This window comes from Chionomys nivalis, chromosome 16 (genome assembly GCF_950005125.1).
Source record: "Chionomys nivalis chromosome 16, mChiNiv1.1, whole genome shotgun sequence".
Classification (NCBI taxonomy): Eukaryota; Metazoa; Chordata; class Mammalia; order Rodentia; family Cricetidae; genus Chionomys; species Chionomys nivalis.
In genome coordinates, this window is record NC_080101.1 from 7,173,890 (window position 1) to 7,191,370 (window position 17,481).

At 42.9% G+C, this 17,481-nt stretch overlaps 1 protein-coding gene across 5 annotated transcripts in view; it reads left to right on the plus strand.

Moving 5' to 3' along the window:
* Window positions 1–4,643: 4,643 nt before the first annotated feature.
* Window positions 4,644–17,481, plus strand: part of Asph (aspartate beta-hydroxylase) — a 159,719-nt gene continuing 146,881 nt past the window's right edge. Inside the window, exon 1 of one of the 5 annotated variants that reach the window (XM_057790317.1) lies at window positions 4,644–5,044. In XM_057790317.1, the coding sequence (XP_057646300.1) occupies window positions 4,894–5,044 (151 nt within the window). In that variant the 5' untranslated portion in view covers window positions 4,644–4,893. The remainder of the gene's footprint in view (window positions 5,045–17,481) is intronic. The other 4 variants (XM_057790315.1, XM_057790316.1, XM_057790321.1 and 1 more) reach the window with 4 other exon arrangements.

The following is a 17,481-nucleotide window of genomic DNA, read 5'->3' on the forward strand; positions in this document are numbered from 1 at the left end:
CATCTAAATAGAAAAATACTTTATATATATATAATATTGCTATGAATGAAATTAACCATTATTCTCCAACACTTGTCTTTTCCCCGTGTGTAAGGCTCTAACCAACTTTAAGCTTAAGATTTAAGAATAGTGTGTTAATTCTATCAATTTCCTAGCAACAGCCATTACTTAAATGTTTTTTACAAGGAAGTAACTTAGAAGCTTGTCTGTGGTAACAGAGTCAGTTTTTGTTGCAAATGACAGTTTACTAACTTTTACTACAACTAATACGTGAGAAATTGTTTTGGGGAAACTCTGAGTAGAGAAGGCTTTAAACGTGCTCAACCATACCTGTCTTTACGGCAGCTCATACATTGTCGGAGAGGTTTCTGTATGTGATTAACACAGAACCAACCGTCCCCATGCAGAAAACAAGTGTCTGTTGGGTGCTCAGCCACACATGGAACATCTATTTCACCCTTCACAGTCAAAGATCAAACACAGGCAATGTCATGTCATGTAATGTCAGGCACACACAGATTCTCCAGCTTTCTCTACACCAAATGGAGGAATGGTCTTAGGAAAGAGAATGCAGATACCGCACAAGCTTGACAGTTTTGATGCCCAAAAGGTGGGAAGTAGAAACAACGTAAAATGCATCATTCTAACTAGTTAATGTGGAAAGTTTAGTACCAGAAAGTAAGCCATGTATATTTACAATTCCCAAATCTGTAAGAATTCTTTTTAAAAAAAATGTTTATTTATTTATTATGTATACAATATTCTGTCTGTGTGTATGCCTGAAGGCCAGAAGAGGGCACCAGACCTCATTATAGATGGTTGTGAGTCACCATGTGGTTGCTGGGAATTAAACTCAGGACCTTTGGAAGAGCAGGCAATGCTCTTACCCTCTGAGCCATCTCTCCAGCCCCCCTGTAAGAATCCTTATAAAGTTAGTTTTATACCGTTCAGCATACAAATGTCATTGAGTCTCTTCTTTCCTATGATCTGTATTTACAAAATTTATTTCTGCCTATACTGCTTAAGGAAATACTTTAATAGTACTGAGACAGGATATAAGGAGGGAATTGTGGGAACAGGAAATGCTTGAGAGAGAGAGGAGAAGAGCCGGGGAATTTTGAATTTTGGATACCATGAACAGGGACCCAATGACTCACTTTGACAGTATGTGTTTGTCAGAAGGCAACTTATCAAAGACAACACAGTTTGCTGACTTAGGTCCAGATGGTATATCCCCAGAGACTTCTCAAGCAAGCATGTCACAGTAATTAGGTTGTGCTGCTTAGGGTTAAAGTGATGTATAACTTTATATTCTTAGTGTACCAGGCTTTTTCTTTTGGCCATCAACCAGCTCCCAAATTATGACTCAGAGACTTATTAGTTTTGAATTAATACAAGGCTATAGTTAATTCTTTTCTGGACAGCTCTTTTAACTTAAATTAACCTGTTTTTTCTTACCTACCTTGTGCCTTGGGGCTTTTCACCTTTTCTTACTTTCTTGCTGTCTCGGTGTCTGGCTGGCTGACCGCTGCCTGCCTTCTGACCCTGGGTGTGTTCCATGTTCTCTCCTCCTTCTTCTCTTGATCTTCCCTTATCCTTCCTCTCCAGTCTATATTTCTCCTATTCATTCTCTCTGCCTGGCAGCCCTGCCTATCCTTTCTCCTGCCTAGCTATTGGTCTTTCAGCTCTTTATTAGATTAATCGGGTGTCTTAGGCAGGCAGAGTAAAACAGCTTTCATAATTAACATATACAGCATAAACAAAGTAACACACTTTTACATAGATAAAGTAATATTCTGCCCCATAAACAAAAGTCACATCGTTGCCTACTTAAAATAATATTCTACAGTATCCTAGCATTGCCCTCTCCTAGACCTAAAAAACGCACTGTAGAACTTTGTTATTAAAAAAAAAAATCCTTCAACTGTTAATTCTATTACAAATTGCAGTCTTTGGACAATATTAGAAAGAAGGAGAGTGGTTTCTTAGCAACCCTTCGATGTAACTTATGAACTGCCCAACTTCCATACTGAATGGAAAAAAAGAAATAACAAGGAAAGGATATAACTGGTCCTAGGTATGGTGGAGAAATTTTATTATAGTATGTGGGAGAACATAGCCAGAGGCAGGGACATCGGGAGAGCTCAGAGTGGACAAGTCCTTGAGTCATGTGAGGAGGTGGGGGACAGGAAAGGGGAGAGGGAAAGAACCAGGTATGGCAGCCAGGGGGTCCAAAGAGAGCAGACAAAAGGACCAGGTAACCAAAATGTTTGGATTATATAGGGAAAGGCAGACCAGCCCTTAGGCTGGAGAGGTTTAGGATATGGGGCTGGTATGCTAGCTAGGAAGGCTCAGTTATAGGTAGGGACTGAGGGATACAAGGAGAACCTCCACCAGTGTCTGCTGTGATATGTTAAATAGGAACCTCTGCAGTTTGTACAGTTAGAAACCTAACTCATACACACCTATGGTAAAGAAAGCACAGTTCAGCTCTCCTTTAGAGAAGCCCACACTTGTCTCATTGGGTGAGCTTTATTTTTCTCTTTCTGTAGTATCTCTTTCTCATAAGCCCTCTGCTTAAGATCTATATTAAAACTTTCTTTTAATAAAATCTCCAACTCCGTTTCTTACCGGCTCATCCTGAAATTACTTTCTCTAGTAAAGCCAGGAATGCTGGTTTTGCCTGAATGGTGGTCTGTAAAGAAAGGGGGAACTCGCCAGGCTCCCCGGCAAAATGGACTGGAGATGTGGCCATGTCCCTATTGCTAGAGACGATACCAGTTAAGTTTCTGGGAATGCAGGGAGGGGCAAAATCTCACTTTCTGGCTGTTTGGAGTCAGCTGTTAAAGAAATACGATTTCTCCCATACTGTGACCTTTGATAAGTGCCCACACTCAGGTTTCAGGCTGTCTGTTTAGGGAGAGTGTAGATGATCCCAGAAGCCTTTGCTACAGAAAGTGGAAAGTCAGGTATTCTCTACGGGACACTAGGCGTTTTCTGAGAAGAACAACTTGGAGGTAATTCTGCGTGTAGCAATACCTCTCCGTTGCCAGCTCTCTGACATCATTGGATTTGGTACTTTGCATTGTTGTGATTAAAATACCCAAAGGAAATAAACTGAGGGACGAAAGGGTTATTTTGGCTCACAGTTCCAGAAGTCATAGCAGTAGTGGGCCTCGCTGTTAGAAACAGCGGGATCCCGTGGCAGCAGGAGAGTAGGGTCTGAACTAATCAAAACCCTTTAAAAGTCTGCTCCTAGGGACCTATTGGGACAGCCAGTCCTACCTCCTGAAGATTCCTGGGTTTCCCAAACCGGCATCACCAGCTGGGGAATAAGGGTTTAAAACATTTCTAGATTTCTAGATTGAACTCCCTAAACGTTAACTCTATAATAGTGTTTTGTGAGAATCTAAAAGTGTTGGGGAACAAGTCATTTACTTATCTATTGTAGTTTATATGTCAGCATCTTACATTAAGTAATCCGAATCAGATTTATCTCTCTGCTTCTTCCCATCCCCGTCATTATTTCCTGCTGAAATAATCCCCTCTGTGGGCAGGAAGGGGCGCCCAAGGCAGAAGAAAGGACGCATGGAGGCAGAAGGAGGCTGTGAGATACAGATGTAGTAAAAACGGACTGTGGTCCCCTCTCATAGCTGTATGAAAAGGAGGTCTCCTTTCTCCCTGTTTGCCACGCTTGCCTTGATGGGATCCATACTTTATGTGGGCAGCCCCCAGCCATTCATGTCTGGCAAGGCCGTGGACCCAAAGCAGTTGTCAGAGGGGACTGAGGAAACTGCAGGCTGCAGAAGGGGAATAAAGCTGGGTGTCCCACAGCTGTGGCTTTCTTTGACTATACCGCAACGGGGGAACTTCCAAGGTGGTCCGGAACTTGGGGAAGATCTTTGGAAGTTGACAGCAATTTATCAAATCACCACATATGTCACAGACACCACGCGAGCAAAGGGCGAGACAAAAATGATGATAGTTTCTGCTGATCGTTAGCTGGTTTGTCCAGCTCCTGCCATTTTTACAGGTCTCACAAGTACCCAGTACATGCATAAGCACAGGAGGAAATCCATGGCTGGGCACTTTACATAACTGTAGATACTAGTCCGGCGGGGGCAGATTTCAGAGAGAAGAAAATGTTTTTTATTTTTTTTTTTGAGTCATATTAACATTTTTATGTCTTAACTAAGGTTTCCAAAAATACTGATGGCACAAATGACATAAATCCCTGTTTTGACACCGAAAGGACCAACGACCATGTTGTAGTCATGAAACTGTGGCGTATTCTTTTTGAAGACAGAGCATGCACTCCTGGCGTGTGCTTAGGCACCGGAACCAAATTCCCAGGAAGAAGGCAAGAGGTGGTGCGCTGCTCTCGGGCACCGCCCCCATGCCCGCCCCATCCCGCTGGAGCCAGAGCGCCAATGCTCGCGAGAGCCCTGCCGGCTTCCACGTTTGCCACGTTCCAGAGAACCAAGGCAGACTAAAAAGCCACATGCCGCTCGAGCTTTGCAGTCCTTGCGCAGCGCCAGACTTGCTTCGGCCTGCAAAGGGCTGGGGAGTGGGGGGAGGGAAGAGTGTAGCCGGCCACACCCCCTGCCAGAGGTCCTCTCGATTGGCTCGCATTGCCGTCCTTCAGATATGGTGGGTGGGCCGAGGCTGGCGGGGGCGGGGCAGAGGCCGGGGTAGCTGAGCATTCTTGGCCTCTGAGGGAGCCGCAGGCTGGACACACGCGAGCCTAGCTGCGCCGCCGCACGCTGGTGCAAATATTCCGAGGCGCGGTGAGCACGGTGGAGGCTGAGGCGTTGCTGCAGAGTCGCGGATACCCGGTGTCCCTAGCGCACTCAACAAGGCCCCCGTTCTCTGCAGTCCCCTGAGCAGCTCGCGATGGCCCCGCGCAAGAATGCCAAGGGCGGCGGCAGCCACAGCAGCGGCGGCGGCAGCCACAGCAGCAGCAGCGGCAGCGGCAGCGGCTCGGGCAGCGGTAGCCCGAGCACGGGTAGCAGCCGCAGCAGCAGCAGCCCCGGGGCTCGGAGAGGTCAGAGTCCCTGCAGCCGGGGCCGGGCGGCGGGCGGGAGCCAGGTGGGCGCTGCAGTTCTGGTCTGGTGACCGGTTCACTGCACCTCTCCATCCCCAGCGTGGCTTCTGTGCGCGCGGGGCGAGGCCGCGCTCACCGGGCGGGGAGGTGGAGAAGCGGGGTTCGTCCGAAGGGACCCCAGCAACCTCCTCGGGTCTCCAGGACGCAGGCTGCCCGAGGTCATTGCGCAGCCGTTTCTTGTCTTTCCTAGTGGAAACTGGGTGTAGAGGACCCTTTATCTTCTCCTTGCAGATTTCGGGGCGCTTGACCCTGAGCCAAAGTCAGGGAAAGTAAGTTCCTGCCTGCCCGCCCAGCAGCATTGAGTAGCAGCTTGGAGGAGTGTGTTTTCAGGGGCTGGGCTGGGAGCGAATGCATCGTTCTTGCAAATTATTTTAAGGAATTTTATTTGGGTTTCTTAACACGTATTGTGTTTGCCTTTTAAAATAAGAAGTGATGTCATAAAATACTGTGTGTGTGTGTGTGTGTGTGCGCGCGCGCGCGCCCCTTCTCTTTTTTTTTCCTCAGAAAAAAAAAACGACTGGGTATTCACCTTTCTTTATGTGCTTATGGCAGACTGGAGAACAGATGTTTTAAATCTGTTTCGTGTCATATTTCATCGGTTCTCGGTTTCTTTTATATTTCCTTTGACTCATATTTAGAATACTGGAACTGGAATACACATGTGTACTGAACGTGAGCTCTCAATTTCGCTAGAAATGATTTAGATTCTGTGTCGTGGTCTACGTGCAGCCCATTATTATGTGTCAGGAAAATATGTCGGATGGTTATAGTAATAGACGAGGCAACTGTGGTTTTTTCTTCATAGCACTTACTGCCTTGTTTATCTCCATGCGTATTCTGCCCTGTCCTTTCTCTTTCCTCAAGTAGAATAGTTCTGTTCCATATTAGCTGGCTGCTCAGTAAATATTTGATTAGAAAAACGAATGAATGAATGAATGAATGTAAGTGGGGAATGCAGCAGTTAAATCCCGTGTACAGATTAACATTCTGAGAACTGTTTGTATTCCTAATGGGAGGAACTCTATGTACACAGTTCGAAGTTCAAGGCCACTGTAGAAATTAATTCACCTTTTGTACAGGTAAAAATGACACTCTGGTTCCCTGGCCCCTAAGTCAGCTGACCTTACACAGGCAGCACTGCTGTGGCTGTACGTATGAACTGTATGAATGAGAAGAGACTCCTGCTTGTTTACGTCCAAAAGAGAAAGCTAACGAGCAAGGTTTTAATGTGAGGTTCCCTGCAGTTACTTACTAGTGAAGTGTGTCTTCTTTGCTGCTCTCCTGGGAGCTTTGTGCCTGCGTGGGAAGTGCTCTACCCACTGGGCTACATCTCCTATCCTTCTTCCTATTACTTTTTCACGTACAGAACCTTGGAGTAGAGCACTGATGGCATCCAAGGAAGTCACTGTTGAGGCCTGTCACTGATATGAATGGGCACAGAGATTGCTGCTTTTCCTTACCCTTGCGATAAATGAACCGTTGCAACTGCCTGCCTATAGGTTTAGAAAATGCTAGGATGTGTAGGAAGTTATTTTATCATATTGTTCAATATGATATTTTAGAGTAAACCCAAGTGTCTTCAGTTGTCAATATTTTAATACACTGCCTCCATAGCTATAACAGAGCATAGTCTGAATGAAATACCTGTGCTCTAACTTCTCCCCCAAAATCCAATCCCTCGTTGTGTAGAGTGGATTATTCTTTCCAGGTTATTATTTTAAGTAAATACTGAGTTCTGACTGTGGGCGGAGAAGGCACCAGCGGTGGAAACTAAGATTCTTTCCAGAGTGCTACATTAGAGAGCAGGTGTGCTTCTGTTGCTGTCTTCTCATAGCAGGGTACAGCTGGAAGATAAACAGGCTACCGAAAGAACAGTAGCTTTATGTGGTCCCTGAGATAGGGACACTGGGACATGCAAACCAGCCCTGGCTGCTGGAGAGTTAGTTCATAGGTTCAGATAATGGTGACATTGCTGTGACATTTAGAGCCTTCTAGTTACATAAGGTGAGACAGTGCTTAAAAGTTACATTGTTCAGTCTATGGAAATGCAGGTAGGACGGAAGAACTCCGGGTTTCTGTTGCCCACCGTTATACCACGCTGCTGGAATCTTGGGCTCCTAAACAGAATGCGTGGTATCCTGTATGGGTTGGGAGTTTAACTAGTTTATCAAGTTTTCTTCCGGCAGTGTCCAAGGTATAGTACAGGTCATTGCAGAAACTTCGGCTTCTGTCCTTAACTCATTGGCCTTTGGCTAGAATATGCTTGAAATAGCACATTAGTGAATTTTACTTTGAGAAATAAACACACTAAGTTTTTAACATTGAGAATCCGATGTCAATGGGGACATTGGTCATATGACTCATTAGTTCTTAGATTTTTATGTTAAAGTATGGTGTGGGGGGGATGGGAGATAGTATTTTTAGAAAGAAATACTTTAAAGTAGGCTTCTGCTTTCATTATGTTTAACTCAATTGAGAAGTGATAAAGTCGATTTTCATTTTACATTTTCCAGTCTCACTCCTTAGAATACAAAAGGAAGGAGTGTTTAGGCATCTTACCTTTAACTTGCATTTAAAATGATATTTGTATGGCCAGTTGGGGCCAGGAAAAGCCTTCATGGTTACCAATTGGGAAAGCTTTTGAGGAAGAGGGCTCATGGGAGACTTTGGGCTCCTGATGTAGTACAGAGGAGCTGGCACCCGGTGTCACCCACCATTGCTCCCATTCTCTTCACTTGCCACCCTCTGCCTGTTTTGCCTGTGACTTGCTTCTGTCTTACCACTTCCCAGAAGGTGTCGCTGTAGAACACGTTCCCCCCGCCCAACCTGAAGCTTCGGATTATATAAAGGCAACTAGGTTTTAAAGTCATTTAATAAAAGTGGACTTTCCCAGAGATCCTTATCTGTTGTTGTTTCATTCTTTCAAGATAGCTAACAGATTTTGAAATTTAGTAGTAAGAGTTTGTGTGGAACAACTTTCCTGAGACGTACGGAGAAGGAACTCAATCCATATGCTTAGTAAGATAGACTCACACCATCATTTGGTGCATTTTGCTCGTTTGGAAATGTGGTTCTGAATTTATCCTCTTGCACCCCTGCATGCTTTCCATGTCTCTTGGGTTACTAATGTGTATGGTGTGCTGCTGGGTGTTGCCTGGCTTCCTTGAAGGAAGTGCTTTCTGGTGCAGCTCTTTTTCTTAGCCAGGGCAATCGATCAGTTCAGGCCAGTGGCTTACTCCTCTCCCAGCCATTTAAGGATGGAAAAAAATAGGGATTTCATAATTTTCCCTCTACAAGAATTGTATGTTTTTGTTGTTCCGGTAGCAGCATTTTTTCTAGCTTGATCAGATCATATGGAATCAGGTTCTATAAAACGCTCTGAGAGAATTCTTTACAACCATACCATGGACTGGGAAATAAGGAGCTACCTTCCAGCCCTGTACCAATGACATCTGTCCCACAGAGATTATCAGAAAATAAGTAGATAAGTGTTACATTTGCAGCTCATTAATAACAACCTGAATAAAAGCTTTTGTGAACAAGCTTCTTTATTTCTTGTTAGTATTAGATATTTTACTCATGTGCTGGTTAATCCCAAAACGGAACAACAAAAGTAGTTTTTTTTTTTTTCCTCATGAAAGGCAGTCCAGTTTAAAATAAAGAATCTGATAGCCCAGGCTCCTATTTAGTTAAGCAACATGTGATAAGTCTCTCTTATATCACTAATCTTGATATATTTACTCACTGTTTTCCTTCCTGGTTCTGATAGCTTAAGACAACTTGATGGCCTTGATGCATGGTACAGTCAGCTCTATGCTCGTAGTAAGAGACAGTGCAAAACCTGAGAGAATACAAAATATACATCTTTCAGCCGGGCGGTGGTGGTGCACCCCTTTAATCCCAGCACTCGGGAGGCAGAGGCAGGCGGATCTCTGTGAGTTCGAGACCAGCCTGGTCTACAGGAGCTAGTTCCAGGACAGGCTCCAAAACCACAGAGAAACCCTGTCTCGAAAAACCAAAAAATAAATAAATAAATAAAAATAAAAAATAAATAAATAAAAATAAATAAAAATAAAAATATACATCTTTCTTGAAAGTCTGTAATATTGTTATTTCGTAACATGTTAGTTTCAAATAAAAGATGCTTTTGCAGTAGATTATATTGTAACTTTCTGAAGCACATGATATGTTTTTGTAAGTGTTTTGTTCAGCTGTCTTCCTTCAAATTCCTATTTGCCAGCTAATCTCTTAGAGTTTTGTAACTTTCTGTGTCTTAGTAGAACTCAGATACAATTTGATCTTTTGATGCTCTTCCAGCTACTGATGTCATGTCATGAGAAGTACTTGGCCTGCATCTTGAGTATGCTGCTTCTACATCCCCAGCAAGTACAAAGTACAAAAAACTGTTAAGTAAATTCCTTTTAGTAGAAACTGTATTTACAGCTGGATAAGACCAAGGCATTCTCCTGGGATTTTGCATAGTAGGATGCTTAAAGATGATAGTAATATATAGTGTATCTCAGAGTAGGAAAGTAGTTCATAATTCACCATAAAGGGACAATATTTGAAGATAGGATGTTTTTACCTGATTTACTTATTATGCATATTGAAACATTCTAAGGTACTCCATTAATGTGTATGGTTTTTCTATAGTAGTTAAAAAATAACTAAAAATAAAAACCGTTTGTCAGTAGAAGTCATTTACAGTTGACCAGGATAATTTGAGGAAAGCTTCAGCCTTCTGTCTCTGGACTGGTGGTGTCTGGCTAAGTCCCTGTCTGTTGCCCCAGTGTCTAGCTGTTGAGAACGGCCCTCATGGGTGGCATATGCCATTCTGACTGAACATGTATCTGTTCCATTCTACAGAATCTCCATTTCTAGGCTAGAGATGAGATGCTCATGCCCTCTGTCCCGCTGTAGTGGTGAATTCTGGCGTTCAGTGCACGAATTCTCTTTTTTGGATCTGGTATTGCTGGGAGCCAGCGTGGTACTTTATCAGTCATTAGAATAGCTTTTACTTTTATTCTTGTGTTCCTCAGGCGTTCAGATGTTCAGGCATTTGTTCTGCAGTTGACATTTTGTTTGTCAGGGATGCGATTTGGTTCCTTTCAGCTGCTGTTCTTATCCTTTCTTGGCAAGCCATTGAATGGGACTTCATTCTGATCAGGTTGATTATTATCGAGGACAAATAAGTTCTAACATAGTAGACCCAGCTTTAAAAGGAAGTGTTCTAGGAGAGGTGCTGAAGGCTGCAGGGTGTCTGTTCCCCTGGTATCCCACCAGTACCACCTCCCACTGTGGGTAGTTTCTCTGTTCCAAAGCAGAGATTGGTATGAAAGGGGAAGAGAATGTTGTGCACTGGCAGAGAACAGCCTCAGCAGCAGACCCGGCGAGCTCCTGCTGGATTTGGAGAAATGTTGGCTCCTCTCCTATGTGTGTATGCCCACAGATCTAATCCAATGACTCATTTATAATGGAAGACAGCCAGGGGGGCCTTAATTTTAAAGTGGAAGAATATTATTTGATGAAATAATTTTATTCCATGGCCACCATTGTTGTAATTGCTTTTGCTTCTGTTTTCCATAGGCTCCATAAGCATTTCTGCCCACCACGAAGTCATTGTTATTATGCTATGCCTATTGTATTTCTTATGCCACAGATGCTTGTATGCCGAGTGTTCGTCCCAGGGTCTGTCTTAATTCCAGTTATTCTGAAATGGCATACTGGAAAGCCTCTTCAGTCTTAGGTTCCCATGCACGTTTTATTTAGGAATAATTTCTTTTACATGAACAAAAGTTATTGTCAATAAACAAATGTTTATTGGAAGGATATATAGTATTGAATTTTGCCTTTCCATTCTTTGAATCAAATGAATTTTAATAAGCTACTTCTGGTTTCATTTTTTAAAATGGTGTTAAACCCTTGCTTTTTGAAAGTACCAACTTTCACTTTGTACATAAAACACATCTGTGCTGCTTTTAGATCTGTACCTATTGAGATATTATTTTAAGAGTATCTACTGTACATGTCAGGAATAAACCATTCTCAACTTGTGGATTTTCTTTTGTAGTATCACTTCTTAGCCATTCATACACATTTATTGATCATCATTCTTTTACATGATCCTCTAATTTATATTATACAAACTATAAAGTACTATATTGAACATTACATGCTAAATACTTATATCTAGTATTTATATATGTACATATTATTAAAATACACTTACTATATATATTTATATTAATTTAAGATGAAAAATATTTTATTATATGTTCACAAGTATGTCTGTGTACCCTATTCATGCCTGGTGCCTGTGGAGGCCAAAATAAGGGCATCAAATCTCTTGGAACCAGAGTTACACAGTTGTGAGCACCATGTGGGTGCTGAAAATTTATCCTGGGCCTTTAGAAGAGCAGCAAGTGCTCTTAACCACTGGGCCATCCATCTGTTCAACACAAGATTTCTCTTTGTTTAATTCATTCTCTCTCTCTCTCTCTCTCTCTCTCTCTCTCTCTCTCTCTCTCTCTCTCGTGCGTGTGTGAATGACTGTGTGTGTGTGTGTGTGTGTGTGTGTGTACTGAATGCATATTACCCCAGGGACCAGCAGAGGGCATCAGCTCCCTTGGAGCTGGACTTTCAGGCATTTGTGAGTAGCCTGGTATTGATGTTGGGAGGCAACCTCAAGTCCTGTAGAAGAGCAGGAGGAACTTTGAACTGCAGTGCCATCTCTCTATCATCAAATGTGAAACATTTTATTGCTAACGTGAATGAAAATTGCTCAAGAAACCTGTCTCCTTCCATATAGAAGTATGTGTATGCCTGTTTAACATGCAGTAAAAGCGCTGTGACTTGGTTCTTGATTGGCGTATCTACCAATTGTGAATTCCAAGTCTTCATTTCCATAACCCCAGTTTCGCACAGGTGTGTGCCTCCTCCTGGTGAACAGTCCTGCTGAGACCACTGCTCGTTTTGTGCTCTACCTTCCAAACTGCTGCTCTTTCTCTACCAGTTTGCCCTTTTTTTTTTTATATGTGTCTGAATATTCTTCCATGGCATGAAATTAGATTAGAATCGCTGGGTCAGAGAATATAAATACATACATTAGCCTCTTTTGGGTACTGCCATTTTATTTAACAGATAGTGGTTGCTTGAATTCACATCCTACCTATAATGAATCACAGTCGTTACCTTTATTGTTGCCACCCTTGGTGAAGTTTAATGTTTGCAAGTTTGGTGCACTTTTAAGTATTCTCACATGGCTACCATTTGCATTTTCCTGGTTCCTAGTAACACTTGACATTTTTGTTTCTCCTGACTCTGTTGCTCTTGCATATTGCCTATTCCCTGGTGTGTTTAATTTGCCTGTGTGCTTGTATTGATTTGTAGAGTTTCACAACCCCAAGCCTTGTGCTTGCTTGAGTGGCATGTCAAGGCCTTCTCTAGTCCATCATTGATTGTTTACATTGCCATTTCCTGGGCTATATTTTATTCAACAAAATTATTTAATTTTAATGAGGCAATAATAGAATTTTTCTGTGTTCTACTTTATGGGCTTTTGTGGTTTATAGCATCGTTTGTAACAGAGATGATGACAGTTCCTTTTAAGTGGGATCATAAAATACCTGAAATTTCGCTCTTTTGGGTTTGGGTCTCTTCAGACCTAGGTGTTGATTTTTATTGTGTATGAACTGTTCAAGCGGGGGATCTATTTTAAATCTATTTAAAATCTAGCTTTTATCAAGTAGATAAGGAACTGTTCTGCAGTTAGTGTTCATACAGAAGCTGTAGAACCAGATCTCACCTGTTCTAAGCCTGGCATCGTGTTCCAGGAGGGGAGGCTCATGTCACTGAGTGTCCTTTTGCTGTGTGAGGGGCTCTGTGTCTGGAAGGACAAGCCACTCTTCCTTTTCACTGTCGTTCTTGCATTTGGGCAGCTTCCGAATCTGTCCTTTGTTTTGTACAGCTAGCGTTTGATTTATTGTGTGACGTGTGAGCTTCTTTTCTCATTCTTTCTCTTTGGTGTTCTATTACGTCTCGTACCTTGATAGCGATTTCTTTCCTTAAATTTGGGAGATTTATCTTAGGATTTTGCTGAAAATGTTTTCTGTACTTTTGGCCCTTTCTCCTCCTTCTATCCATGTGATCTGGAGGTTTGGTCTTTCTGTAGTGTTCCAGAGTTTCTGCCTTTTCTGTCCTGGACATTTTAGATGTAACTTTTTCTTTGACCAAATGATCCAAATTGTCCACCTTACCAAGGCCTGAGATTCGCACTTCCACTTGATCCCTTCTGCTGATGAGGCTTTCCATTGACCTTATTTGACTTACTGAATTTTTCATGTTTTTAGTTTTAATTTTTTGCCATGTTTTGTTCAGAAATTCTATCTTTATGAAATTCTATTTCCATATTTTAAATTATTTGTTTTATTTCATTCAAACATTTAGTTTTTTTTCAGTCTTCATTTCATCAATTATTTGTTTCCTCTTTGAGTTGCTTAATCATTTATGTATGTATGTATGTATCTATCATCTATCATCTATCTATCTATCTATCTATCTATCTATCTATCTATCATCTATCTATCTATCGATCATCTGTCTATCTATCATCTATCTATCTATCTATCTATCTATCTATCTATCTATCTATCTATCTATCTATCTATCTATCTTCTATCTATTGATCGTCTGTCTGTCTATCTATCTTCTATCTATCTATCTATCTATCTATCTATCTATCTATCTATCTATCTATCTATCTTCTATCCCGACCAGGCCACAGTTTCTCTTCCCTCCTCTCCTTTCAGACCCTCCCCCCAACCCCTTGTCCCCACTCCCCAATCCACTCCTCCTCTGTTTCTGTTTAGCAAAGGTCAGGTCTACTATGGGTATCAACTAAACATGGCCTATCAAGTTACAGTAAGGCTAAGCACCTCCCCTTGTATTAAGGCTGGGCAAGGTGACAGAGTATGAGGAGTAGGGTCCCCAAAACCTGTGAAAGTGTCTTTGTTCTTTCCAGTCTTAGTGGAACCGTAGTTGTCTCGAAGGGATAAATGCCGACATTCTGTCTTTTTCTAGCAAGTCAAGTATAGGTGTTACGTAGATATCAGTATCACATTGTGGGAATTTATGTATTTTTAGTTTAAGAGTTTTGGCAAATCGCCCTTCTTGCTCCAAGCCCTGTTTGATCATGGTGAGCTATCCTTTATACATGACTTTATTTGCTAATACTGTACACAATGGTTTTATTGCTAATATTGTACACATGGCTTTAATTACCAATGCTATACACATGCTGTTATTGCCCATATGTCTTTATTTGCCAATTTGTGCTTACATCTTTATTTTTAATATTTTGTTCTTGCTTTTGTATCTGCTCATGATGAATGCAGATCTATAGTTTTTAATTTTTTTCTTTTATGCTGATACCCCTTCCCCATTTCTCCGTCCTTTCTTTGCCTTGCTACTAATTATGATTAGAATTTAATATTTCCTCTGCATTTATTGAAATTAAATGTATGATTTTTTAGTTGGTAAATTATAACTATGTTCTAATTTACCTTTACATTTGAAGGGAAAAATCAACCTAGTAATTTTTTATATAAATCCCTGAGTCTTAAGATTCCTTAGATTTATTGTTATTTTCACACCCTAGGTATGCCTTATTGAGTTTATTATGTGCACTTTTTCTTTGTAAGATTCTGACCATCTGCAGACACCTGTGCGGGGCGAGACTGTTTGCCACTGGGCATGTGCTTTCCTTGTCTCCACGTGGTCTCCTGTTCTTCCCTGCTCTTGTAGTGATGCCTTGAAGTAGGTGCATTGCTTTGTTCAAACTGCATTTATTTCTTTGTGAGTGAAACACAGTGTTTATTTTCTTGAGCTTGTAAGATTTATTTTGGCTTTGGCCAATTAGCCTATTTGTGGCCAGTGCACAGAGAGGCCTAGAGTACTTGGCACGAATCTAAGACATAATTGTTAAGTTTTTATTGCCCTCACAGCAGTCTTAGTAGATGTTTGTGCCGGATGTGATACAGTGTTAACAATTATGGCTCCAAGATTTGGAAATTTGAAAAAGCTGATGTAGAAACAAGCATCGGTGAGCATAGACTAAGAGCGCATAGCGAGGTGCCGCCCAGTGGGCTGCAAAGGAGAGGGGCTGGGGTTCAGAGCGGTGTACTGGAGTCTTTTATAAACTAAGCTAATAAGCTGAGCTCTTTCTTTCTGGGATTACTCTTTTCTTATTCATCCATCTCAACTGTCTCACTATTCACAAAAGAATTCTAAAAATTATTCTTTTTATTAGCACGAATGCTACATTGTAGATAAAACCAATATAAGAAATGCAGATTGCTCAAGAACAAGAACCCTGGTCCACACTCATTTCACCTCGACCATGATCTACCTATGATTTGTGTACAGCGAATCTCCAGTTCTTTGAGCTCCACTGTATCACTGCCCTTCCTTTGTGTCAGGTGGCTCCTGTGCTCTGACCTCCATTGGTGACCCAGGGCTCGTCCACAGCATCCCTTGGTGACCCAGGGCACCGTCCACAGCATCCCTTGGTGACCCAGGCCACCATCCACAGCATCCCTTAGTGACCCAGGGCACAGTCCACAGCATCTCTTAGTGACCCAGGGCTCATCCACAGCATCCCTTAGTGACCCAGGGCACCGTCCACAACATCCCTTGTTGACCCAGGGCTCGTCCACAGCATCCCTTGGTGACCTAGGGCACAGTCCACAGCATCCCTTGGTAACCCAGGGCTCGTCCACAGCATCCCTTGGTGACCTAGGGCACAGTCCATAGCATCCCTTGGTAACCCAGGCCACCATTCACAGCATCCCTTAGTGACCCAGGGCACAGTCCACAGCATCTCTTAGTGACCCAGGGCTCATCCACAGCATCCCTTAGTGACCCAGGGCACCGTCCACAGCATCCCTTGTTGACCCAGGGCTCGTCCACAGCATCCCTTGGTGACCTAGGGCACAGTCCACAGCACCCCTTGGCAACCCAGGGCACCGTCCACAGCATCCTTTTATAAAGCAGGGCACTGCTTATCCCTAACCTGGCGTTGTTACTTGTCTCCCAGAGAACTATCCACTTTCCTTTCCTACAAGAAGCATTTCTTGTTTTTAGTCTTCTTCACTTAATAAAAAGAGAATGAAGTCCACAGAAGCCTGCTGTTCTGTCTCCTCTACTGTGTTGCCAGTGTGTGCTAGGAGCACCTTTTCTTGTCTTCAGGTCTTCTGACCAAAGCCAGCAGAGACTAACTAGGACCTGAATGCACTGGGCTCTGTTTCTTTGCTCCTGGAGGATCGTCTTTCCAGTACTTTTCAATAGGACATCTAATTCTATGGGTTGACGTGTTTTCCTGAGCTATAGAAGCAAATAATACCAATAATGGTACAGAGCATAAAATTGCTGCTACTTACCAAGTGAAGACGGTGTGTCAGACTTGAATCTCTGTTCTAATATCTGATTCCATAGTCATTGTGTCTCTTTTAGTAGAGGAGGAAATGGAAGGCTAGAGAAATAGTAGAGCTGGAGTCTGGATTCCTGACCCCGAAGGTGATGTGGAACGCCAGCCTGCTGTGTGGCAGGTTTTGTGAAACAGAACCTAGATCACGGGTTCTTATTGAAAAGTTCTAGTAGTTCCCCCAAGTTGTTGAGAGTAGGTGTGACTCCCCAGCAGGACGCCTCCTGCTGCTCTCTCTGGCTGTCCTGCCTCCACCCTTGTTAGAGCTCTGTCCCCAACATACAGTCACTCTCTACACGCTCGCTCAGCGTTTGCACAGGGAACTTCTGCATCAGCTCCACGCTCGCCTTTTTCTGGCTGACGCCTGTGCATTTCAGCAACCAATTCCCCCACCAGTTTATAAGAAACAAATTGTTATGGTCCGTTTTGAGCCTGTGGTTTGTGTAAAGTTCATCAGAGTTCCCGACAAGGTTTGCAAGGCGCCCTGACCCCCCGCTAACTGGCAGCTGTTGCAAGCTTGTCTTCTGAAAGTCACAGGTAGTCTGCTCTGTGACAACCTTGGTCAGAGAGGGGGTGGTCTCAAGCTCCAAACTATTAATAAGGCTCTGTGTCCTAAACCAGTAGGCTGGGGAGGGGGCAAGTCCTGACCTATGGGAGGAGAGGACGAATTACTTGTGAGCGGGAGACTTACTTAGCAATCTACCCACTGTGCCTTTTCCTGTGTGCCATCCCTTCTGCCCAGTAGCTTATTAAACGGCTTCATTTGCACTTTTCTCTTCAGCTTGGCATTGTCTCCCTCGGGTTTTTCCCTGCTCTTCCCTCACTGGCTTCCTTTAGACCAGCTCTGCTAACTCCGTTAGAACACGAATGGTTTCTTCAACAGATGTAAGCTCAGTCA